The 27,360-nt window shown below is 34.0% G+C and overlaps 1 protein-coding gene across 2 annotated transcripts in view; it reads right to left on the bottom strand.

Moving 5' to 3' along the window:
- The window catches only part of SEMA3A (semaphorin 3A), a 645,372-nt gene that overhangs the window by 22,602 nt on the left and 595,410 nt on the right, over positions 1-27,360 (bottom strand). For both annotated transcript variants that reach the window (XM_020999770.2, XM_020999769.2), the window contains 4 exons: positions 25,099-25,190; positions 19,756-19,797; positions 13,586-13,743; positions 2,972-3,039 (listed from right to left, as the gene is read on the bottom strand). In XM_020999770.2, the coding sequence (XP_020855429.1) occupies positions 2,972-3,039; positions 13,586-13,743; positions 19,756-19,797; positions 25,099-25,190 (360 nt within the window). The remainder of the gene's footprint in view (positions 1-2,971; positions 3,040-13,585; positions 13,744-19,755; positions 19,798-25,098; positions 25,191-27,360) is intronic.

Here is a 27,360-nt window from a genome sequence, read left to right on the forward strand (position 1 = left end):
TACTACTTAGGTATTATTAATGATGCAAAATAAAAAGGAAATAATTTTTATAATAAAAAATAGAATTTCAAGAGACTTACAATCTAAATGTTGGTGGATTAAGATGACCTAGAATTGTTTGTCAAACCTCAGCTCACTTATTGCTTTACTGACATCATCCAGTTTTCACCAAATTTTTTTTAACAACCAATCCATTACTAAAGACAGCTAATTCCACCTCTCTAAATGGAATATAAGTGGAAAGGAATGGTGAACTACTTCTAGCTTTCAAACTAGACACTACTGTACATTGTCTGAAGTTGTGCTTTAACATATAATGTAAGTACTTATTCACTAATATTCTCCTTCTACAGTTTTTAAGGTTTTTTGCTCATCTAACTTACCAGATAGGCAGCTTTGGAAGAACAGTGGATAGATTGCCAGGCCTGGAGTCAGGAAGACTCATCTTCCTGAGTTCAGATTTGGCCTCAGATACTTACTAGCCATGTAACCCTGAGCAAGGCACTTAACCCTATTTGACTTGGTTTCCTCATCTGTATAATAAGTAGGAGGAAAAAATAGCAAATCACCCCAGTATCTATGTGAAGAAAACCCCCAAATGAGGTCATGAAGAGTCAGACATGACTGAATAATATGTCTGCAAAACTTCAAAGTGCATACCAATGGTTTGGTAAAGATCCCTTTTGAGTTTTGCTATGATATTGTAGAATCAATTATATCTTTCTCACTAAAACTTCCACTCATATTTGAAAGCAAGAATGTCTACCTATGCTTTCATAAACATTTTATTGGTATAAACCTTTGTTTTGTTCTTTATCTGTATCGTTACTTCCAATATAAAAATGATGAAAATAATAAGAAAATAGCAAATAGAATGCTTCCAATTATGTTTGTCTTTGGCGGAAGGAATTTTTGTCAGGAAAATAAATCAAAATTGTGCTCCCCCATATTTTTTTCTATGATATACATATATGCATACACACACAAATATATCTGAAAAGACTAAATAAGCTGAAACTACCTGTAGCCTTTTTTGGTAAGTTAAATGAAATCACTTAATCCACTTGACAAAAAAAAAAACTGTGATATGATTTTGCTAACATATTCTAATTTTTGAGATTTATGTAAATGTGTCTTTTCTACCAAGTGCTTATAATAGTGTTACTCAAATCACTAAAACTGCTCTACAGTAAATCCATTTGTGTACACATATTTGAAATTGCATATTACCCTTCCTGTTTGAGAAAACCAGTTGGAACTGAAGGCAAGATTCAGTGCTGAAATCCAACACTGAGTTCTTCTGAACCAGATCTCCACAAATCATTAAATTATGTTTGTTTCTTTGCATTGAAGGAAAGTGCACAGGAGAGGGTTGGGAGGGGGGTTGTCCCATGCCTAGAGTACCTAAGATAGTATAAACCACATGGAAGATGTTAGAGGACCTGTTTCAGGGACACTGAAGAACTGTCACATGTATTGATATTCAATACTGTTTCTAGGCCAATGCAGAATGTTCATGTATGGACCAGTTCTCCTTGCTCTCTGAAGCAGGTGGTACTGTCTCCCATGTGAATGATGCCATTTTAATTTATCAAGACATTTGCAAAATCTACATTATAAATTCAGCCTTTTGGATAGCCTATGCATATCTGTGTTATGGAGAAAATACAATGAATTGTATTTTATATGTATAAATAATTACAATATAAAAAAAGCAAAGAAAATACAATTTTTAAAAATGTTACACTCTGAAGCCAGATTTTAGAAAACTTCCATCAGTTTTGGATTGAATTTTGTGATCATTTGCTCTTGGTGAAATGTGTTTTCTGTTATATTGGATTTTTATACCTTAGGAAAATATTAATTATATGCTTACATGATTGACTTAAAATTTCAGATGAGGTAACACACAATAAAGTTTGGTTAAACCTGGCTGTTGTGACCATAAAGTAAAATAAAGAAATAAATTATAAAATATTGACAAAATCACTCAAACTTACTTTCTTAAAAAATTCTTTTCTCCTTTTCTCTGTTTATGGGTATGTCAAAGGAATTTTGATTAAACAGCAATGATGTCACCAAAATCAAATTGAAGATTTTCCCCAGTAGAGGGAGGCATAATCCCATTGTTCTTTTCACAAAGGGAGACAATCCCTAACATTTCATTCTTGGATAAATAAAAACTAGCTACTTGTTGAGACAGGCCTTGACACTTTCAGGAAGCCCATATTAGAATTAACTTGACCTAAAACTTCATTGTAATGAAATTCACTGCAAATAACAGTATAAAGGTGAACAACTTAATTATCTTAAACATCATGTGGGAAAACTATTTTAAAGCACAGTTCAAATTGTTAGGTGGAGCAACAAAAAATGCCTGCCTGACATTTTATTAAATTACAAATTAATCATTTGAATGGGTTGATTTTTTTCCTCTTAAGTTATAGTTTGTTCCTTGCTACCCCTTTATACTCATTTTTGTCATAAATTATTCCATAGTATTAATTCATAAGAATGTCTACTGTTATGAAACCTTCAGTCAGTTAATGAAAATATTAGAACTCAGTCTCTGTGTAATCATGTTGTAATCTAAAATGTTCTATTTGGATGTCTGCAGGTTTTTTTTAAAGTCTTATATTCATGCTTTTGTGTGTTTTTCATTTCTATGTCATTGTGTATTTATTGTATTCCCTAGGAGAAGTAAGCTACTTAGGGAAGAGAATTACTCTCTCTCTCCAGCTCCCCTGCTCTCCTTGACTCCCCCCACCCCAGCATACTGCCTTGAGCAAAGTAAGTACTTAATAAATACTTGTTGAATTGAATCTTAGAGGTTTTCTGGATTTGCTTGGCTTGAGGGTCTTTTGCTCTCCTTGTACAATTCTCAGCTGGATATATACAAAGGAAAGTACTTGTGTGTATGTGTGTGTGCTTGTGTATCTGTGAGAATATGCATTCCAGAATAGTGACTTACCATGATGTTGTAGGTCTGAGCAGTGAGTCAGTGGGTCTCCATTACGTATATCTTGTCTTCTTGTGCGTCTAAAAACATTACATTTGAAAATGGGTTATTGGATTTCTATTTGATACTCTTCAGAGCTTGTTAGGAGCAATGAAAAAGACAAGTTTATGAAGTCAGTAAGCAAACATGAACAGATCTCCGAATCTGAAGCAAAGTGATATGTTGGTGGGTTTTTTTGCTAGAATATAGCAGTTTGTTGCACTTGTTAGTGTGGGTTCCAAAATAATCAATATGTGTAACAATCGTACTAGTTTATGATGAGAAGAATATAAGTCTTTCAAAATACTGATTTCAAAGAATTCATGATTTGGTCTGCACAATGGCAACAAATAGGAACCTTGAATTCATCCCCTATAGGCTTGAGCTAATTTAACTTTTGAGGAAATACAAAGGGATTTGAAGTAGTATTATGCTTTAACAAGAAAGGAGGCAAAAAGGCAAAAGAAGGGGATGAGATGGATAGATAGTGTCACAGAAAAAATGAATGAGCTTGGACAGACTTCAGGAGATAGTGGAGGTTAGAAGGGCCTGGCATGCGATAGTCCATGGGGGTCACAAAGAGTTAGACATAATTACAACAACAACAAATTCTTTAACAAATGGAGACTTGATTGAGAAGGCTGTTGACTCATAAATAAGAATGATTTATGCTAAGGATTTGACAGGCTCAAAGCAAGTGTGCAATAAGGTATTTACTAAAGTCTAAACTCAAGGAGAGATAAAACATGACTTTTCCCACATTTCCATGAAATGGTTAGTTTAATTTACTAAGGAAAACTTTCAACAAACACTTTCAACAATTTCCTTTTCCCATCAGTTCCATATGCTTCTTTAAATCATCTTTTCATTGATATGTAATGATTTGAGCAAAAGGATTCTTTTTTTTAAACCTGATTTTCTTTCTTTCTTTTTCTTTCTCTCTGTCTTTCTGTCACTATCTTCACTTTTGGGGACATTTATCATTTTTTTTTGTCCCAAATAACTGTGACTGCAAAACCAATTCACCCCCACAGGTGTTTTATTCAGGATTTAATACAACAACAGCGTTGTGTTTGGTCAAAGCCTTGGCTGAGCAGAGAGTGGAGTTAGATAACAGAACAATATCACAGCTACACAAAAACAGATTGCCTTATGAAACAAAAATGTAGTCATACCAGTTTACATTCAAGTTACCCCTTCCTTATTGTTGATAACTTCTGCTTTTACAGATGGTGCAGCTAATTCCTTTTACTGCCCACATTTTAGGAGTGGAAAAACAAAGGAACAAACAATTGCAAATTCTATTGTTCTTCAGTCTTCCCAAATGCAATTCACTCAAGTGTACAGCAAGTGATATTTTTGCATGCCTCTATCACAGTTTTTAGTGAAGTAAAGCTCTAAAACAAAAATGAAAAATCCCTAGTCCATATCAAATTTTAAAATGACAGCTATGAGAAAATTGCCCACATGATGATCTGAAAGAATTACACAAAAAAATTCCAAAGAAAAACCTTATTAAAATAGTATTTATTTCTAAACAATGTCACCTGTTTATGTCTTCTTAGCTGTCACCCTCTTCACCTTCCTTATCACCCTGCCCTGCTTTCTTACCTTCTGTGTTCTTTCTTGCCTCTACTGTGGTCTTATTCCTTTGCTACCCCTAATTCTAAATCTATTAATGCTACTAAAAGTCATCCCAAGCTTGGTAAATTAAAACACACACAAACACACACACACACACACACACCCCTCTCTTCCACACAGACTATTATTGAATCCATTCAGCTTTCGGATTTTGCCCAGGGGCTTAGCTATGCTGATTAGAACAGAGAATCATATATTGTTGCTCAGTACTATCCTACTGTTTGTGACCCCATTTGGGCTTTTCTTGGCAAGTGTGCTGGATTTCTTTCTCCAGCTCTTTGACAGATGAAGAAACTGAGGCAAATAGAGTTAAACAACTTGCCCAGGTTCACACAGCTAGTAAGTGTCTAAGGCTAGATTTCAACTCAGATGCTCCTGACTCCAGGGCCAGCACTTCAACCGCTGCACCACCTAGCTGCCCCCATTGGATCATAAGATGACAGATTTAGAATAGGAAGAAACCTCATGGACCATTTACTCTAAATCATGAAATTACAGATGAGGCATTGAGGCTCAGAAAATTTATGTGACATTTCCAAGGTTATACATAGAAGAATTGGCAGGCAAGTGAATAAACTAACTCACTATATGTAGCCAGTCATAGGCCACCTCACTATTCATCCAGCAGGAAAACAGGCCCTGTTCAGCTATACAGCATGGTTGTTTTGCCATCTTTGCTACCATAGCTATTGCCTTTATCCCAAATCTCTTACTCTGAGAACTGTAAATAAATCATTACTACCATTGTTATTGGAAAGGGTGTGACAGTTCACTGCCCAGTGGTTCTCACAATCCTTGTGACTCCTCAGACCAAAACTCCCCTCCCCAGAGGGCCTCTTTTCCTTCCCTCCTCCCCCCACGTGCTATAAGAATACGAGATCCTTGAGTACAATAATTATCTTATTTGTACTCCCAGGATCTAGAACAGTGTCTGGCACATAGCAGAGGCTGAATGAATGCTTGTTCACTCATTCACATTAATTAACACGGTTTAGGTTCATTTTAATAGGGGGTTCATAAGGTTATGATTAATAGGTACCAATACAATAAACATACCAAAAGGAACAGAGAAGGTTGAAAGAAAGGATGGATGTAAAGAGAAGCACATGTAACCCAGTGATGTAAGGAGTATTAACAATTTTATATCATATATACATTACTTGTTTTGCTCTGAGGAATTGTTCATCTTTGAATTTTCCTATTTCCATAACTATCAGATTCCACCAGGCATGGAAGAGTTATATTCACTTACTAAGGAATCACTTCCAGAACCCTTGCCATTTGCCTACTAGCACAGTAGATCCTGTGTGAGGGATACAAAAATTCACCAGGATTTTTGCAAAATATTTTGCACTTCTCAGCTAGGAGTCACAGTATAAACACCATCTGTAAATCATGTAACATTTAGCATTTTTTTTGTATTTTGTGTCTTATGAGACAAATAATCACGCAAACTGAACATTTTCACATTTTTTAGGGTTGAGGAAACTGTCCTAAGCTGATGAAGCATAGCATCTCTGACCTGACAGGAAAATGGACTGAATAATTTAGATCCCTATCCAAAGCATCAAAACACTTTGGTTCTCAAAGAGACATCTTTGATGTGGAGTGTTCTGGATTTCCTCACTCCCTTACATTTTTGACTAGGGTGGGTTTGCTACTAACCAAATAAAAGGAGGAAGGAGTGATCTGTATGTAGATGTGTACATAAACCCAGTGGTTGAGGGGAAGTTGTGTGGAATGACAAATGACTTTGTGTAATGGACTGAAGAAAGGCTAGGACACTCTGGCCTAAGTTTTCTCCAACTCCTGATTTAGTGGTTACTTTCCCACTCTAAAACTTCTCTCTGTAATTGAAAAGAAGTCATATGATAGATTCTGTTACTGCATTCATAAATTCCAAAGACAAACATATTTATAGAATTCTATTTGTAGAATTAGTGAGGATATCAAACAAATGTCACACATTTCAAAATTAAGCCAACATGGGAACTTGTGAAACAAGAACCACAAACCATCTGAGGAGACTCTCAACTGTCATTTAGGCGCTTTAAAAATGCAATTAATGGGAAGAAAATACAAGCTAAAGTTTCTAAAAAAAAATCCTTTTTTAAAAACGTAATGCTAGACAAGTGATATGGATTAAGTAGAATGTGTCTACAATGAAAGGGAAATGTGTTAATGATAATTCCTTACACTTTTACAATCTAAGGAAGTCAGTAAACATATTTCACTTACATCATAATATTCAATGTTCAATTTGTGATAGGTGTACTAAGGGCCATATTTTAAAAATTTCTTCCCCCAACTCCTTCCAACTAAATTATGGCATGGTGTGTGAACTTTCAAAGAAAGGAAGGTCTATTCAACTTCATTTGAAAGCTGAATTCTATTGCTCTTGAATCTTTTTTTTTAAGCCCCCTGTGGCAAAAAGCACTTTTCATTGTTTTGTCACCTTTTCAGTCATGTCTGACTTTTTGAGACTCCATTTGGGGTTTTCTTGGCAAAGATACTACAGTGGTTTTGCATTTCCTTCTCCAGCTCATTTTTATAGCAGAGGAAACTTAGGCAAATAGGTGAAGTGACTTATCCAGGGTCACATAGCTAGTAAGTGTCTGAGGCCACATTTGAACTCATGAGGATGAGTCTTCCTAAGTCCAGGCCCGACATTCTATCCTCTGTACCACCTAGCTGCCCCACAAAAAGCACTTAGGAAGCATGAAATTTTAATTTTAAATAAGTATTATTTTTATCCTCGTAATCACTGTTATATTGTAATGTATTAAATTATCTATGGTATTTTTGATCAGTGATCTCTTTACTGAGGTTCAAATTTTTAACTTAATCTGTCAACATCAGTAGTGGGTAAACAATAGTTTACATACAAAGAAGGAAAAGTGGGGAGGACTAAGGGAATTGTGTATGTCTGACATAAGGCATTATTTGTCATCAGATACTTATAATTTCTAAATTTGTTTAGTATTATAGTAACATAGCAAAAGCCCATCAATTTTCATTTTGATTTTTAAGTTGAAGATCAGGACCTTTATGAATGGATTCCAGAAGACCATTAATATCAGAGCCTACAACTCTTTTTTTAATCAAGAACCAACTAGTTCATGAGGTAGTAATATATAAACCTGTTCCACCTATTTTTTCCCCAACTTCTTCCAAAACATTTTATCAGTGAAAGTTTTCTAAATAAATACTTTTTTACAAAGTCATATTCTTCAATGGGGGACGTTGGGTGAAATAGACATCAGCTGTGTGACTACCAGCAAACCACTTATCCTTTGAGTTCCATTTTCTTCATCTGTAAAATGGGGCTATTGTTACCTTTAATATCTACCTTATCAGTTTACTGTGAGAAAAAAAGTATATTGTTATACATATTTTTGTTATGTGTGCCCTATGATAGGTTTATATGTTATATATTATGTAGTACATATTGGCATATATGTGTATATATACATATATATGTACACACACATACATATATACATATATGTACATACACATATACATATGTACATATATACATATATATGTACATACACACATACATATATACATATATATGTACATGCACACACACACACATATATATATGTATATATATATATATGATATTATATATATATATATATATATATATATATATATATATATATTATTCCTACCAAGCTTTTTATACCCTTCCTATTGAAGAAATACTTGAATTCCTTGAAAGTGGTTTCAGAATACATTTAATGAAAGATAATAGAATCATTCATTAGGTATTTATTAGGCACCTGTTACAAGACAGCACCTATTATGTGCTAAGCACCAGCAAGACAAGTACAAATTATGGAACAACTGAAACTTTCAAGTAGTTTAGATTCACATTGAAGATACCTGGGGCATTCTTTTTCAGTTGATACATTATCTGAATGCATGTGTAGTTCAATTTTGATAGCTTACACTAGATTTATGATACATGGCTTATGCGTTTTCTCAATTATCATTGACAAAATGAATCCTTTAGGATTAGTCAGTGTCAGATATCAGCAAAAATTATGGACTGTTATTTGGAGCCACAGGTGGGTGCATAAAAACTTTGGACAATGAGATATCTTCCTTTCAGAGTATCCACATATTTTTAATGATAAGCAACCTTAATCATCATTTAGGCCATTCAAGATGAGGTCCAGAGAGCCAAAGTGATTTTCTTAGGTCATACAATTAGTAAATAACAGAGCCAAGCTTTGAATTAGGTTGATGTTTTCCTTCCCTAACCAAAATATAAGCTCCAATGCAGGCAAATGCCCTTTGTGCCCCCTATGATTTTCCCATAATATCTAACACAGCATTAGTGCCTAATGTAATTTACTTTACACAGTAAGTAAATACTTGGGCAGCTAGGTAGCCTAGTGGATAGAGTGCTGGACCTGCCGTGAGGAAGAATCAACTTCACGAGTTCAAATCTGACTTTAGAAACTCACTAGCTGCGAGACCCTGAGCATATCACTTAACCCTATTTGCCTTAATTTACTCATCTATAAAATGAGCTAGAGAAGGAGACGGCAAAGCACTCTAGTATCTTTGCCAAGAAAACCCCAAATGGAGCCGTGAAGAGTTGGAAATGACTAGAAAATGACTGACAAAGTAAATAATTAGGGTTATCTTTGTGCTGTGAATAGTATTTTGCAATTTGTAAACATCTCAATATTCAATAATAGTTTACAGTTAGAGGCAAAATTTTATAGTACATAGAGGTTAGTAAGCTTTGGAGTCAGGAAGAAATGGATTCATTTCCCACCTCTGACACAGGCTGGCTGTGACCCTGAGTAAGCCACTGAATTTGTGCTCAGTTCAACTCTCTGAGGCTCTAGTTAAAGGGAGTGTGGTGAACTGTACTTGGGGAAGAAGTTTCTTCATCCTGGAGTTCCCTATACCAATGATACCACAAGATTAGTCCAATCACCCATGAATATTGAAATTTAATGTATTTTTCTTATATGCAGCATCTTAACTCCCATGTTGCACCTCTTATATTTTGAGCTATTGGCTTGATAAATACGGTTTTATGTAATGATATTTTTCCTTACATGATTCAGATCTTTTAGCAAGTTGCTTTTAGATGCAGATTCCAGCTGAGCTTGGGGTTAAGATATACTAGTTAGTGCAGCTGCTTTTGGTTAGTAGAAAAGGTATGTTTTTTACAGTTAAGCATCATTAATTGTGAGCTCCTTGAGGGCAGGGGCTCTCAAATTTTTTTTTTCCCTGCTGTTATGGATTCCTTTGGCAGTCTGCTAAAGCTATCATATGGATATCATACAATATTTTTAAATGCATTAAATAAAATTTGTAGAATTACAAAGGGTATAAATTATCAATTTCCTTTTAAGTTCACAGATCCTAAATTAAGAACTCTTGACTTTAAGGCCTCCAGAATGTTGAATTGATTCTCTAAGAAGAAGAAGGTTTTGAACACGGACAAGGATTCATGAGTTAAGAAGGCATGGATGTGTTATAAGCTATACCAATGGAAGAAAAAACCACATTGATGAAATCACAGATCTAGATATACAACTGAGTAATTTAAATGTCTATAGTCTTAGGGTGTAGAGCATGTCCATATGTGTAGACAATACTGTAATATCTTCCTTCCCCTATCCCTTGACTTGTTCCAGGGTCCCTACTCATTGGGGTGTAATCCTGGAGCCATATACATAGGAGAAAACTAGAAGACGGTAGAAAAAAAGAGTCTGAGATACAACAGATGGAGAATGTCACATCTGAGAATAAGAAATTCAAGGATGAGAAGCATTTCTTTGTTATCTGGGTTTTTCTTTAAGTACATTATGCTGTTCCACTACTGAGGAATAAGGAGAAAGAGCAACCAGGGTCAGATTAGAGGTCTCAGTGACAGAACAATGAGTAAGGAAAAGAGGTTTCATTGTCTTTAAGATCACCCATTGCTTTAAAGTTTGTGCTGGGTTCCTTGTTTCTTTAATTGACATTAACCCATTAGGAAGCCTCAAACATAACAGTATGAGAGATTTTGATGGCTTCTAGTAGGAACCTCTGAGAGGAGGCCTAAATCTAAGTACCTCAATCATATTTCTGGTTGTCCTGAGTTTGGTGCGTGTCTAATAGAGTAAGGCCCTCATGGTTTTAGGAGAAGTCATAGACATGCACCCTGAAGCGTAGCTTTTTGTTTGCAGCTGATTTTATTAAAATTCTGCACAAAAGGGAAGAAGGTGGACTTTTCTGGTAAGTAGAGACTAAGTCAAGACAATAATTATATTCACAAAGACCACTTCACCTAGTGAGTGTCTCTACTAAGGAGACAGACACTGTGACCCACAAAAGGGATAGAGCTAGGAGACAAAGGTCTTTGATAACCATAGAAAGTTAGTCATTTTCCTGAAAGTCTTCTCTATTAGGTAAAACATGTAACTGGTAGAGTCAGACTGGAATTACAAATGCCTAGTCCTTATTGCATAAAGATCAGGCAAGTGGCTAACAGTGTTCTTTAGTGGATAAATGATTATTATCTAGTTAATAATATAATAATAGCAGCTCTGATGTCCATAGCAGCTTTTGTATCTACCTGGGATTTCCTTTTCTTTCCAGTCTCCTGGGAGTTCATGTTAGAGACAGAAATACCCTGCAGGCAAGCATACTTTGAGAATGGTTAAAAACAAAGATTCCTAGTATCCTAAAGTGATTTAAATTATTCCATCCTGATTTTAAGTAGAGGAAATAGGGCAGGAAGGTGATTAGGGTTCTTTGTCAGTCCCGCAGTTTCCTTAGATGGGAGAAGCCTATCTCCCTGTAAGAGAAGGAAAAGACATCATAGCAGAAACTCGAGTTTGTTTTGGGGACTTACAAAATTAAAATACAACTAAAGGGTTTTTTTGGTTTTTTTTGTTTTATTTTGTTTTTCCCCTCCAGTGCCTGTGATGACTAGTGACAAAAAAAAAGGGGGGAGGAGGGACAAAGAAAGATTGAGTACTTGGTCTCAACTCAATCAGTAGAACTGTGAATTGTAAACTATAGATTTGCAAGTAGGAGTGGTAATGTTAGCATACTGGGTGGTAGAATATCAAGATATCTCCAGGGCTGGGAAACTAGGGATAGGAGCTAAGAAAACAGCCCCACCAGCTATTTCCAGGCCTTTCATGGTATGGAATGCCCTGACATAAAGATTATACAGAGGAAAGCATAATAACAAATAGCCATTCAGTGATGATAATTTGTCATCTAAAGATACAACTATAATTCTTATTTTGATTTGTGATATACCATGTTCTAAATGGGATCACAGCATTTTAGAATTAGAGCTGTAAGGGAACTTGGAGATCATCTAGTACAAGTCCCTTCTTTCACTGATGAGGAAACTGATCAAGGTAGTCAGTAGCAGAGGTAGAAAGTGAAGCTGTGACTCCTTCCATTCTACCACATGATCTCCCTAGGTAACTTGCTAATTGTATCTTAGCAACTAAATTACAAGGCCTGAAGATAGAATAACAATTTACTGTGTTTAGTTTGTGTGTGTATGTATATATGTTATATGCGTATGTATATCATACACATATACATATATGTATGTTCGTTCAGTCATTTTTCAGTTATGTCCCAACTCTTTGTGACCCCAGTTGAGGTTTGTATGGCAAAGATACTGGAGTTATTTGCCATTTTCTTTTAGGGATGAAGAAACTGAGGCAAACAAGATTCAATGACTTGCCCAGGGTCACACAGCTAGTAAGTGTCTGAGGCCAGATTTGAACTCAGGAAGATGAGTCTTACGAACTCCAGGGCACTCTTCCACTCAATCCACTTAGCTGCTATACACACATACATGTATGTACAACATATAATGATCTAATTAGTATATATTACTTAATTATGTATTATATAAATTTTATATATGACCATTATATGACACAACTTTGAAAGTACAAACTCAAAATGGCCTATTGTAGGAATTTGGATGGAGTAGGCCCTATAATGCACACAGAATTTCAAGAGGGGAAGGCCATAGTCTATGTAAAAGATAGGATTATAAACCACTTGGGAATTAAGGGATACTATTGACCTAAGTATCCTCTGGGAAACAGGAAGCTAAACTAAAAGGGCTTCTTTCTTCCTTCCTTCCCTCCCTCCTTTGCTTCCTTCTACCTTCCTCGTAAATGATTTGCCCTAGGGAATTGGTCTCTAGCATTTCTATGAACCAGCAAGAGGTGGCTGTTAGGCTTCTTCAGATGAGTCCTCTCCCTCTTAAGAGCTTTGTGGTAGGAAAAGAGACCAGGGAAGTTCTATGTTCAACAGTACCAGGAATATCAAAATATATACTGGCTTTAATATTCAACAACTGCATCCTTCCTATCTGTGGACAAGTGTACCACTTGATACCTGGATTCAGTAAAGTAGGCCTATGTCTCTCCTTATACCATGGACCATTTAGCTTCCTTATTTTAATGGACCAAATCACATTACTATGACCTTGTATATAAATACTTGGCATTTCCACAATCAGTAAAAATTGATGATTTCCCACACTCAGGTCTAAGTGTCTCGAAATAAATTAATTTCATTGTATTCTGAGGAAAATCCCAAGAAGACTTTTTGTTTTCCACTCTGGTATTCAGCAGAAACCTTTGCTCTTCAAGTAGAGCACCTGGGTTTTTCCATAGTAACTCTTGGGAGTATTTTGTAAAATACTGATCATGTAACCCATAAAATAATACGCTGTTGTGATTGCTTCTTCTTGGCTGATGCCCAGGAGAAGTTCCTTATGATGTACTACTTGGAATAAATGCAGATTAACAAAAAAAAAAAAACTCAAGGCAAAATCATTAGGTCTTTTGATGTTCAACAATGAATTTTTAAAAATATGGGTACATACATGTGTATATAATATACATATACATATATTAATGTCCCTGTCAACCTTACCTTTTTGCAGTAGGAAAATAGCGAGAGCATGAAGAGCCATCCCATGCACAATATGGGTCTCGGGCAAGGCAACACTCTGCACAAGCTTTTCCATATATATCACACCGATGTAAAGGTAGTTGGGCAATCCCAGCAACTGAGCCAACATATAGTTGTTGCTGTGGGAAGATGTCATTTTAATAAAGGCTAAGCTTGGCAAATATAATTTAAAAGAAATCTTGCTCTGTACATAATCAAACCTTATATTTTGGGTGAGACAATGAATTCCACTATTGGTAATTCATATAAGTGATCAAACAATAGGATACAGGAGAGTGAGTGTTAGACTTGAGTTCAAATTCTACCTTAGACATATTAACTAGTTGTATGACCCTGGGCAAATCACTTGTTCTCATCAGTTTCCTCATCTGTAAAATGAGGATAATAATGGTACCTACCTTACAGAGTTATTGTGATAAGAAGTAGAGATAATACGTGAAAAGCACATTACAAACCTAAAAGTACTATATAGATGCTATTTTTGCATAAAATGATATCAATATTTGGTAGAACCAGGTGTCTTATATTGATACAAACCTAGATGTATAAAGATGGTAACATTTAAATGGAGTTGCTTTATAGATCATCCCATGTAAAAAGGACCAGAAATTTAGAGTTACAAGGACAGAAGAGTGAAGTGACAGATGAGTCACACTTTTTTTTTCTCACATACTGAGAAATGCTGGGTTTAAAGCTAGGGCTTCTGATTCAAAACCAGTGCTCTTTCTACTGTAACATACTGTCTCTATACCTTAGGATGCTTATTATTATTTTTTAAAGTTATACCAAATGAACACATAAATACAAACCAGTCTTAGATTATGGACTAGTCATGAAGAATTTCTATATCGTTTGCTTTCAGCTCCTGAGAATTTTCCTACTTTATTGATTGACCTATTATGTGGTCAAAATGGATGGATTTTGGATGTCTGTTCCTCAGAAGAGCATCAGAGTGTCAGAGATTAAAGATTAGAAGGAGCTAAGAATTGTGAAGAATGTCAACAAAATCAGTTCCTTTTTGTTTGTTTTAACTTTGTCTGAAGGACAAGGAAGGCATAGGTCTACTGCCTAAGGGAGAAAGGTGTAATGTTAATAGATAACAACAACAACAACAAAAGAATTACTAAATCCTGTTTTGCTTTTGTATTCTTTATCAAGGCAGATGATCTTCTGACTGAGAAGAGATGACTTATGGTTAAGGGAGAATAAAAGCTTAAGGTAAGTAAGCAAAGAGGAGGAAAACATCTGGATCTTTTAAATTAATTTATGTCTCCAGGTAAGATGAATTATACTCTTATACCCTACAGATGAAATTGCTGAACCATACTGTTGCTCCTTTTTTTTTTTAAAGAAATAGTGGAATAGGAGATAGAATTTATTAGAACATAGGAAATGGTCAAATGCTATCTTAGTTTTTAGAAAAGAGTTGTGTAAACCACTGACCAGTTACGGCAATCCCTGGCAAAAGTCCCAAACTAAATATTTAAATGGATGGTTTCTCAGCAAGAAAAAGGGTCAGTGGTAGTCACCAAGAATAAGCATGGTTTGTAATGGAATCTTAAGCGTCAAGAAATAGGAGAGAGGAATGTGACAGAAAGAGAAAGACAGACCACTGAAGACTTCAGAGTTATTTCATAGGTATAAAGAAAGCTCTTCCTGTAGAAGGGAGATCCGGACCAACTCTGGAAGAAGCAGCTTCCAAAAATATGTAGGTTCTCAGGTGTCATCAGGCAAGATGTCATTCAATAAGGTATGGTATCAGAGATAATAGAGAAGAATAGTGGTGGTTCATAACTCCCTAAATAGGGGTACTGAGGCAGCTATGTCACTATCTGATATATACACCAGAGGGGTCTGCCATCATCTGGAACATAACAGACATCCTTCTGAACACTCTCCAATCTGACTTTCACCCACTTCTAGAGGGTCACATGCAGATATATTAAAACAACAAAAGGAACCTAGACCACATTGCTAAAGAATATAAAGTCCTGGACAAAGAATTGAAGACCTTGAGGATACAGGTAGCATTATTCTAACTAATAGGGATTGAACTTACAGGATTGTTGGGGGGAAAATGTAAATCTGGGATTTGAATAATAGCTGGCTAAGAACATGGTCTTTGAGAATCGACTTGAATTTCTAGACCATGATTTAAAATTAGGAATGATGAGTTCAAAGACTAGTAAAAATATATTTGCCTGGAATCTTGCAAATCTAATTAACAGGATTTTAAAGTGAAAAGGGAGAGGGTAAAGATGATAACAGATAAATCTAATAGTATGTTATTTTTCCCCAGTCACATGTTAAGAAAATTTTTAGCATTCATTTTTACAAGATTTTGATTTCCAATTTTTTCTCCCCCTTCCCTCCCCTCTTCTGAAATGGTAGACTGTTTGCTATAGTTTATACATATGCTAGCATGTAAAGATATTTCCACATTAGTTGCAGAAGTGAAAGAAGAAATGGATTAAAAGGAAAAAAATGAGAAAGCATAAAGTAAGTGAAAAGTAGATGCTTCAATCTGCATTCAGAGTTCTTTACCTGGATATGGATAGTATTTTCATTCTTGAGTCCTTCGTACTTGTAAGACTTAGTCTAGTTGAGAAAAGTTAAGTGACTTGTCCAGGGTAACATAGCTAGTAGGTATCTGAATACCTGAATACTGAGTAGGCATGATTTGGACTTAGGTCTCTCTGACTCCAGATCCAACTCTTTCTAGTCACTGTAATACTGTGCCATCTAATTGGCAGAGCCAGATTTAAACCCAGGTTTCTGAATCCAAATAGAACACTTATATTTTAATAGGAGGAAATTCAGAAGCCACTATAGGAAGAATAGGACAGACTTGAATTAAGCAGAGTTATGTTATGGATCTAATAACTTTTGAAAACTCTTGGCCAAGCTGGTCAATTCAGTTTTTGAAAATATTTAATTTAGATAATAGACTAACCAAAAATTTAAAAAAAACCCTCTTCTCTGATGGTATTTAAGCATTGACATGCCATTTCAAGAGGGGACTTTTATACTTCTAATCAGTTCTAGAGCTTTTAAAGAGCAAACAGTATTTGAAAGGTCCATGGAAGGAAGGAAATATTGAAAGAATAACTTGATGACTGCCAGAAAGTGAGGAAAATCCAAAGTCAGAAAAATAGCAGACAGTTCAAATAAATTGCAGTATACCAAATGCTTTCAACCATAAGGTATTTCATTGAGATAACACTGATGATCATTTATTTTCCTTCTTCAACTTGTGAATGCTTTTCTGACTACTTGATTATATCAAAATATTTTTTCAATGTAAAGTATTTCTATAATAGGCAACATCTTGTAAAGAAATTACATGTGAATTTAACATATTAAGTGCTGAATATAAGGCAAGCAATTCTATTAAAAATCATTAGGTAAGGAAACATGCCAGTCTGGCTTCCATCCTGGAAATCCCCGTAAATCCTTGCCAACAACTGACAAATGTTAGGTCATAAGAACAGGTGAAAACATGCTTATGAGGGGTAAGATGACAGTATGAGGTCAATAGTATTTCCACTGTGAGTTTCACTTACACATTTTATCTCTAGATATCTTAGAGATTATTTATCAATCTATTTTCATATATCCTTATGGGAAGAGGATGCCCATTTTAGCAAAATATGGTCTTAATAGCTTGTTTGAGGGATAAAAGGATGATTGACAATTAAAACAAAAAAGAGAGGTAGGATTAAAAACAGATCTAGAAGAATGATCCTCAAATTGCAATAATACATAAGGTATAAGTTTAACCAGTGACTATTTTCCCAGTTTCACTCCTATCCATGTTATCTCCTTATTTCACTGAATGATGGACTTGGCAGCTATTACATTGCTTAAATTTGGAGTTGACTACTGCTGCTGCTACTCTCATTTTATCATATCATTTTAGAACTGGAAGGAGCCTTACAGATCATTTTGTCCAACACTTTCATTTATTATGAGAAATATGAGATCCAAATTAGGTGATTTTTTCCAAATCATATTTTTAGTATCAAATTAGTTATACATTGGGTTACTAAAGTACCCTCAAAGCATGGTTAATCTAGGTAACAGTGGCCTACTTTTGCAATGGCAGTTCTTTGAGGATTGTGGAAGGATACTCTACCTAATAAAACACATTTTTGAAGACATATTTACAAATCCAAACAATGCTTTCAAATGTTTAGCAGCAAAACATCGTTCTTAATTTATATTAATGAACTGCATGCAGTTGATGTGAAATAACTGGCAACACTATGGAAACAAAGATATAATTCATGAGAAGTAAAAACGAAATTTGTTTGTGAAAACTACATCATTTAGCCATCATCTATTTTGCTTAAGTGTGCTGCCAAAGCATATATTAAATTGGAAATGAGAAACTAAGACTCATGTAGCATAATAAACACTATTAATAAGCATGGTACTTTATATACAATTGGGAAAGAATAATTTTTGCTCAGAGTTTCCAAAATGTAAGCAAATTTAAAACTATAAAATTATTTTCCAGAGCTCTAAGCAAACTACAGCTTTCTCATATAGATATAATGATTTTTGAAGACAAGATCCCTACCAAGAAGATGGCTTATTAAGTGTCTCAGAAAATTATACCCTTCTACAAATAGACATGCGAGTATAATTATATAATTTCAGATGGAACATAAGTGATATGATATTTTCTTTAAATCTCCACTTAAGTCCTACTCCAATGTGTCACTGCTCATAGTTGACTCTGTGTTTGCCAAGGCTACATCAATGGAAAGAAAGCTCTGACAGGTCCTACTAACTTTGAGTAGAGGCCTGGCAATACCTCAAATTCTGCCCAAAGAGCGACATTACTAAAATTAGCCTATTCACCAGAAGTTGGTCACAGTATGAATGAATGTATGTTTTTCAGTCAAAGAAATGCTTGTATCTATTGGGGAGAGGATACCCACACTGAAGAATTTAGAGATCTGTGTCATCGAAGCCATTTCTCTCAGAAGATATTTTTTGCAAAAACATTTTTTCTATCCCATTTGCATTTTTGGAAAACTACAGATACCAAAACAGGAATATTCATCCTCTCCCAATGAACTGTCACAAATATTTCATATTCAAAATCAATTACTTTCTTGTGTACCTTTCAAATTTTAGTTGTAGACATTTTATAACTATTAATAAATTTTAATAATCTTAGAATTTAACTTAAAGATTGAAGTAAATGCGTATAATTTATAGTTTTATATTTTTAACCCATATTTTTCTTCATTTAAACTTTTAAACCAAGTAGAGGATCAAGGAAAAGAAGTTCTTTTTAAATAAAAAAAGTATGAAACATGTAAAATTTGCAGGTGGTTGTTAAAAGTGTTGGTTTTGGAGGCAGGAAAACTTGAGTTTAAATCCCATCTCAGATATATGTTTACTAGTCATGTGACCTTAGGGAAATTATTTAACTTCTCTCACCTTCAGTTTGCTCATTTGTAAAATGAGGATAGAAATAACACCTATTTCACAAGGTTGTTGTGAGGATTTAAAGACATAACATGAACAGTACTTTTAGTATACATTATTAATCAATAAAGCATGATGTTCAGTTCTGACCTTACATACCATATGCTAAATCAAATTTTTTTTTTTTGGTATTTTTCAAGCTGTTTTTTACTTATGCCTGAACCTTTGTGACCCCTTTTGGGGTTTTCTTAGCAAAGATGCTGGAATGGTTGCCTATTTCTTCCTCCAGCTCATTTGACAAGTGAGGAAGCTGAAGCAAATAGGGTTAAGGGACTTGCCCAGGATTACATAGATAGTAAATGACTGAGGCTAAATTTGAACTCAGGAAAATGAGTCTTCCAGACTCCAGGCCCAGCACTCTATCTACTGTACCACGTAGGTACCCTCTTTTCATGTTATGGAAACAAGAGTCACAGAATCTGGGTTCAAATCCTCACTCTGAAACATAAAATTTGTTTTACTTTAGGTAAATCCTTTAACTTCTCATAGTCTCAGTTTCCATATCTTTGGAATTAGGGAACTTATCTAGATGACTTCATTTTTTTTTTAATGGCATGCTTCATATAAAAAGGCTAAAATATTCTATTTTGAAATGATAAAAAAAATCTATCCTAGTAATATCGAAGTACCTGCTTTGTGGAAATCTTCATTGCTGAAATAACAGTTGGTTCCTAAAAGAAAAGATAAAATAAAGTTAAACATTTTGTAGGAAAAAAAGGAATAAAAAATTACCTTAAAAAACACAGAAAATTGTAATAGATACTGAAGGAGATACCTTCAAGTAGATACCAGTATTACCAAAGAAAGGTTTATTTTTGAGTTTTATTGATAGCTTTTATTTCAATACCACAATCATTTACCAATATACTATAGCTACCATTGAACCCTACCCTGTAACAAAGAAAAACAATTCATCACAATCAATACAAACACTGAGTTGGACAGCATATGATGTTCAGCACCTCCTATTGAAAGTAAAGAGGAATACAACCTTATGTTTTTTATCTGTAGAAGAAAGAAATGCAGAAATGAAAAGTAATAACATAAACACATAAAGACCAAATGAGTGGTCCAGAGAGGAATACTGCAGGATTTTAATTGGGAGATCACTAAATTACTATGAATAAATGTTAGCCAAGTCTTCAAAATCTGTTTGCCTCTTCTCAAAATTTCCTTCTTGCCTATTCTTTTACAGTCTCATGTATATACTTTTCTCCCTCCCTTGCCTTCTATTCTACTTTGTCATCTTTTTTTGCTTATTTGTCTTAAAAATTCTACATTTTTTAAATCAGTTGTATGACCAGTTTTCAAAAATTTTGTATTCTGTTATTTTATTAGATAGAAACTTAAAACTCATGCCAATAATACTTTAAAATACTATGTGTTTTTTTCACCAATCACTGAGCTAGATCTTATCTCCCGGTCTTTAATCTCAGGAGTTGTGAAATACACAAATATATTCCTTCAACAATCATTCAGAGGGGAGTTGATTGGTTTGTAAATTTAAGAGTATTAACCTTAGTCATTTTGTAAACAAATATCACTTGCTTAAAAAAAATTAAGAACATTTTGTGAATTGATTTCTGCAGGCACCTAGATTTTAATCAAATTATTTAGTGATTTTTTTTAGTTTCTTTATCTTTATGAAATCATAATGCAGATGTAGTTTTCTGAGCTAGCCACTATTAATTTAGATAACACATAATAAAAGATTTGGCTTGACTCTAGCCTGGTCCCATTAACTGTATAGTAGCAAGTTTGACACCAACTTTGAAACTGTGATGGCATTGGTAGCTTTTAAAGCAACAAATGAAAAGTTGTTTTTCATTCTGAAAAGATAAAATTGAATTCTATATTTAGACTGCTTTGTATCATTAGTGTCTGAATCAACTAACAACACACCAACCCCAAATGAAGGCTTTATAAGAAGCAAAGTCATCCTTAGCAGCTTCTTCTCCTCAACAGATTTTTTTCTACAATGAGATTTTCAAAAAGTAGTAATTATTTTTGTCCCATCAAATAGCCCTTCCTAAGTGAAAATGGGCATATCTTTCATTTTGGTTTTAAAATTTGAATCAATGGAAGTAACTTAAAATGCAAGTGTAAAAAAATCTAAATATCTCTGCATCAGCTGAAAATGAATTAACAGTACCTTAATAGTAACCCTGAATGATAAACTTATTACACTTTGAACCACAATATGATATACTATTACCTCAGCATGCTGAATTTAGGATTCAATAATGCTTTTAAAGAAAGGGAAGAAATTAATAATGGTTCTAAATAGTTCACTGCCTATAACTCATTGTTGTGGTATTTGAATCAATAATATGTCATGATGACATTCATTAAAATAAACAGTATTTCACTGTAAAATACATGTTGAATCTGACTCCCATCTAAAACTAGTGTTGCTTTAGAAACCTTTATTTTATTTATCCAAACTCAAATTCAAGAAAAAATAAAATAGAAAAACAGTTCTAAGCTTGTATTTATGTGGCTCCAATTCATGATTTTTTTTTATTATTATTATTCAACATATTTCTAATCCCTAGTAAACTTTACACTTGCATAGCTTTCAACCTGCTGATCTCAGGAGAGTTCACCAGGCTCACTGGAGGCTCACATGGACTCTCTTTAACAAATGAGTTAATAGACTTGGTATTGGAAAGCATCAATTATGTTTTACATTTGAATGAAAATTGAACTCATTCATTTGTTTGCTCAGCTGTTCCTGAAATATTGCATAAATTGGGTTTAAAATGCATGTTATCAATGTAACAGATTTGCAAACCTTCCAGTTCAGGAGAGCTATGAATAAGAACCATTGTGTTTATTGATGCATTGAAACTTGGGCTGTGTGATGTATTTCCATGGCTGGTGTTAACCAAAACTTGGTCCTAACTAGTTAAAGTGAAAATCAAGTTAGCATCTTCATGCCAACCTTCATTTTTTTCTTTATTAACCTCATGCATTTTTATTATAACATATTACATTTATAGTTTTAAAATACCTTTTAGACCTTTCAGAGGGCATTTTTATTTTTATTAAGGAATATTTTTAATGGACCTAAAAAATAGTGAGTGAAATGTCCTATGTCAAAAGGAATTCATGGTTGTCAGATTTCCTAGATAACTGAGTTTGCTCACTACCAAGTGAGTAATGTTATTATCTCCAATTATCAGATGAGGAAACAGAGGCTGAGGAAAGGACTGGCCTAGCATCACACCAACAGTTAGAATCGATGCCAGGTCTAACTGACCCCAGGTCCAATATTTTAGCTACTATGATACCTATTTAGAGTCCAGGCAAGGCAACACCTAGAGTTTTAAACTAGTGAAGATTTTAGTTATGCTTAGGGCTGAAATTTATCATAGGCTGTCTGTTTGAAAAGAAGCTGATGACCACTTATTAGCTCAGGAAAATTATATTCAGAAGAATTGATTTTCTTCCTATGTTCTACTTGAGATCTAGATTTAACCTGTAATAAAAATTCTTTGGAGGTAATCTCAATTACTGGAATGTTCAGAAATTGACTAGAGACTTTGCAGCATAACTATGAACATAATATTATATGTTGTCAATATTCTTATTTAATCCAGCAAAAATGATTCAATAATAACTACCTTATGGGTATAACATGGTTATAAATTAACTATTTGGCTTTAGATATATTTTACTAGATCATGTCAACCTACTTTTGCAGACAGAATGAGAATATACCCTTCCCATCTCAAAGAGAAATACAGACCAGAGACCACAAAATAGTCTCTCATATATCACTGGATATAGAGACTGGTTTAATGTGATGTTATTTTTTTTAACTACAAAATTAAACAAAGTATGACAGTGATATATTCCAATCTGTAGGTTGCAATATGAGTATAAGCTTTACCTGTGAGCATAGAATGTTTAAAGTAAATATTTCTTTAAATTCTGCCCAAATATGTTTTGTCTACTTGAGTACCACAGAAATAGCAATGGCAATAATGTTCAGGAGCTATTGCAGAGAAGAATGTAGGGAAAGGTAATATCAAACTATGAAAGTATAAGCATTTCTTGTTGAGAAACTTTACTGGTCATCCATTAGGAAGTAATTTAGTGTTTCTTTGATAGGTGAGAACAGTAAACAACTCAGAAAACAAATAATTACTCATTTATATTTACCTATAGCATGTACTCTGGAGCTGTTCTTCCAGCCCCCCTATTTAAACTGGCAATGATCTCAGAGTCCTCAAAGCCTGAGCTTTGGTTTAACTTCTACCCTCACATTTCTAAGGAAATTCTAAAAAAAATGTGGTATAGTTTTTAAAGTTACTGCTCACAAGCTACAGGTGGTATACTATCTACCTCCTTTCCAATTATTGCTTGATAACAATTAGTCTGCCAGATATTCAATTATTTTAGTTTTTAAGAAGGGGTATTTTACTAGAATGGCATAGTAAGAAGAATTTTGATAGAACATTCACCCCCAAGAAGTCTATAGTAAACTCTCCTGACAATATATATGAAATCTAGGAAAGAGGGGTCACCTTCCAAAAGCATTTGTGGCAAAGGCATAATTCTCATTTTCTAGTTGCTGAAAATCCTCTTCTCCCTTTCTGGTGTAATGATGAAGTTCTCCCTACATATCTTATAACTTTCCTCTTGGGCTGCTTGTAGAGTCTAGAAACTGCCTTTCCTAAGTAAGTCTAATTTGTTCTTAGCTCCAGATGCAGATATTCAGTCAGCTCTTCTGGCAACATTGAAAAGACTAGGACACCAATCGAAGTCCAAAAATCTTCTAACACTCCAGATTTCAGAAGGATGATAGGATCATAGATAATAGAGCCAGAGATAATCTAATTCAATGATCTCCCCTCATTTTACAGATAAGGAGATGCTCAGAGGTATTATTGGCTGATTTGCTTGGGTTCCATGCATGGTAAGTAGCAGAACTCTCTTTCCATTGAATCACTATGTGGTCAGTGGTAGATCTAGGTTTGGGACCTAGGTTTTCTGATTCCTATTTCATTAATTTTTTTCAGTATATTATTTCATCTTTTCTCTGTATGGGAGCTGTTTTAAAAAATCCACTATTTCCAAAAATCTACACATTTGATTCTGTCAACATTTTCAGGAAATCTATTCATCTTCATTCTTCTAATTAACATAAAAAGAGTATCTCCACTAGGATGGGCTATAATTACACCTCTTCCTTTCCATTTTATTCTCTTTAACCCCATTTCTACAGAGACAGAATACCTAATGGGAATGTAGCATTGCTTTAGTTTCTGATTTGACACCATCACAGGGTGGTGAAGATGAGAATCAGTGACATAAAATGAGTATATTTCTGGGATCACTTTTTAAGTGTATTTAATTAAGTGTAATTAAGCTTTAAAATCAGGATTTGCTCACTTCTATTCTGTATACCTTGCATGTCTTCCACCTTAGTTGTTGAAATCCCATTAATCTTTCAATATACAACTCAACTGTCATTTCTTTTTCTCAGGGCTTCTCTGATTTAGTTAGAAGTTATTTCTCTGACCTTTGATCTTTCCTAGCACACTTTATTCTACTTTTCTGTAGTTATCTCACTAATTTTCAGTTATCATTATTTGTCTTATCTCTCTGACTCAATTGTTGAAGTTCTTAATATCAGGAACTATGTCTTATGCATCAACATGAAGGAGAGTTTCTTATGCATAATAAGTATTCAATAAATGTTTCTTGTATTGAATTAAAAAATGATTTAAAATGTATTATCACTGACATAACAAAATAAGTTTGCAACAAAATTCCTTTCATCTTTAGTTTTAACAATTATTGAAACTTCTAAGATTTATTTTGACTAGAGCCTGACTTTTTAATTGATGAGCTAATTAGAAGGGTATGCTAGATTGCTTGTTCACACCAAGTTCAACGTGCAGCTGTCCAAAGGGAAAAGCATTGCTGAACTTGTTGACACTTTGAAATTAAGCAATACTCACCCGAAATACTGTCATTTCTTCCAGTAAGACTTCTTCTAAATCATGCCAAGTCTCTTTAGGAATTGAAACTACTTTGAGAACTGTCCCTATGTCTTTGAGAGAAAGAAAAGGAGATGACTATTTAAAAGGTCATGTAGTGATGGAGGGCATAATAATATTAAAATTAATGAATAAATTTTATTTTGCATTTGCCAAATTAGTATATAATAAATCTAAGAATATTCAGTATATTTATTATGTTTTTTAAGCACCCGAACTAGGATGCATTTAATCTAAGGAAAAAAAAATTTGGTTTATGAAGCGTTCTCTTGAAGTTGTACACATTTGTTCAGTTATTTAGTCACGTTCAACACTTCCTGATTCCACATGGGGTTTTCTTGGCAAAAATACTGGAGTTGTTTGCCATTTCCTTCTCCATTAGATTGAGAAAAACAGAGGTTAAGTGACTTGCCTAGGGTCATGCAGCTAGTGAGTCTCTGAGGCCACATTTGAACTCAGGTCTTCCTGACTCCAGAACCAACATTCTATCCATTGAGTCACCTAGCTATCTCCTGTTCCCATTTCACCCAAAACAAACCCTGCTCCCCAAATTAAAAATAGAACAATATATTTAACCAAAAAGGAATTATTCAAAGTTTAACTGTGATGTCTAAATAGAATTAGGCAACATTATTGTCATTATTACTATTGGAAAGAAACATTTGTTTATCCTTATAGGAATGCCATCTTTTCGACTTTTATTTCAAAATATGAAAGTTATTATAGTAACTACATTTTGAAGGAAATCATAAGAAACACTAACTGATGAAGATGTCAGATCATTTTGGATCAAGGAAATGAATAGTGAGATAAAAGGATTTAGTGTGTGTGTGTGCATGTGTGTATATCCAGAAAGATAGTTATGTAATTATTGTGATCTATGATAGTAATTTGGTTTCAGGAAAGGAAACAATAACATGATATATCAATGGCTTTTTGAAGATTATATACTTTGGATAAATAGATCCTCAGAAATAAAAAAAATAAGAAACAAAAAAGGAAACTAAAATAATAGAAAACATGATTAATCCAAGTTATAATTGGTATTATTATTCCTCAAATATTCTATTCATTTCTAAAAATACAAATTCTCCTTTGTGACAAGTACTGTGGATTAGTTTCTATTTGGGAAGCAAGAGTTCTAATTTCTAAATTTGTATTTTTTTTTTTAATACTTGATGAACCTAAGGGGGAAATTTTTCTAATTAAACCAAAAGCTAATGAACTGAACTTTCAGTTATGGCAAGAAAAATGCATATAGACAAAAAAAAATTAATTGAGTCTTATTTTGGGTACATTTGCTAATTTTAAACACGTGCTTAAAAGTGTAATTATTAAGAGGCTACATAGTTACATCAGTAAAGGATGTTATAAAGGATTAATTTGTGTGTGAGCATGACTACCTCCAATGAGAACCCCACAGAGTTACACTTCTGAAATGACATGTTGATAAAGAAAAACAATGGACGTTCTTGAATTAAAATAAGTTGACCTTGTATCTCTGAAAAATCGAAATATGGGGCACTCTTTTAGGAAGACAAATATTTACAGGAACTTAGGCTTCTCAGAACTCCAAAAGTTAGAGTAAGACTATATGATTCTCTTGAATGCCTTTGATTATAACTCTACTACAATGAACAGAATTATAAGAGCCTCAGATCAAGTTTTACAGACTAGCATTTCAAACAATTTCATACTCTTTTAGGATCAATAGGCTTTGGTGAGCAACCATTTTAAAAGATAAAATTACTGTTATTAATTCACTTTACTGACAGACCAATACTTTGGTGACTGATATTCCATCCATGTCTGACATTCAGTGTGATCATGAAAGTGGGGCTTTTAATCCTGGTTTGTGACAAGAAGACTTCAAAAGAACAGATTTTGTTTCTTTTGTTGAACATCTCAAAGCAGACTTACCACAATGACAACAAGCAGATTTTTACACTGTCAAAAATTATACCCCCAAAAAAGGAGTAACAATGATATAAACTGTAGGAATTGAGTGGCATTTACTACACATTCAATTACTCCAAATTTTGAACATAGAAAAAATGTTTTATTAAATTTTCTAGCATTTTTATATTCCTAGAAACAAAAATTACTAATTAAAAAATAACGTAGAGAGCTAATTTCATTCAACTTTTATAAAGCTACTTAGGAGTTGACATTAATGCCTGCAATTCAAGACTAATATAATATTGCAAAAAATCATATCCATAT

Source organism: Phascolarctos cinereus, unplaced genomic scaffold (assembly GCF_003287225.1).
Source record: "Phascolarctos cinereus isolate Bilbo 61053 unplaced genomic scaffold, phaCin_HiC Scaffold_1;HRSCAF=81, whole genome shotgun sequence".
Taxonomy (NCBI): domain Eukaryota; kingdom Metazoa; phylum Chordata; class Mammalia; order Diprotodontia; family Phascolarctidae; genus Phascolarctos; species Phascolarctos cinereus.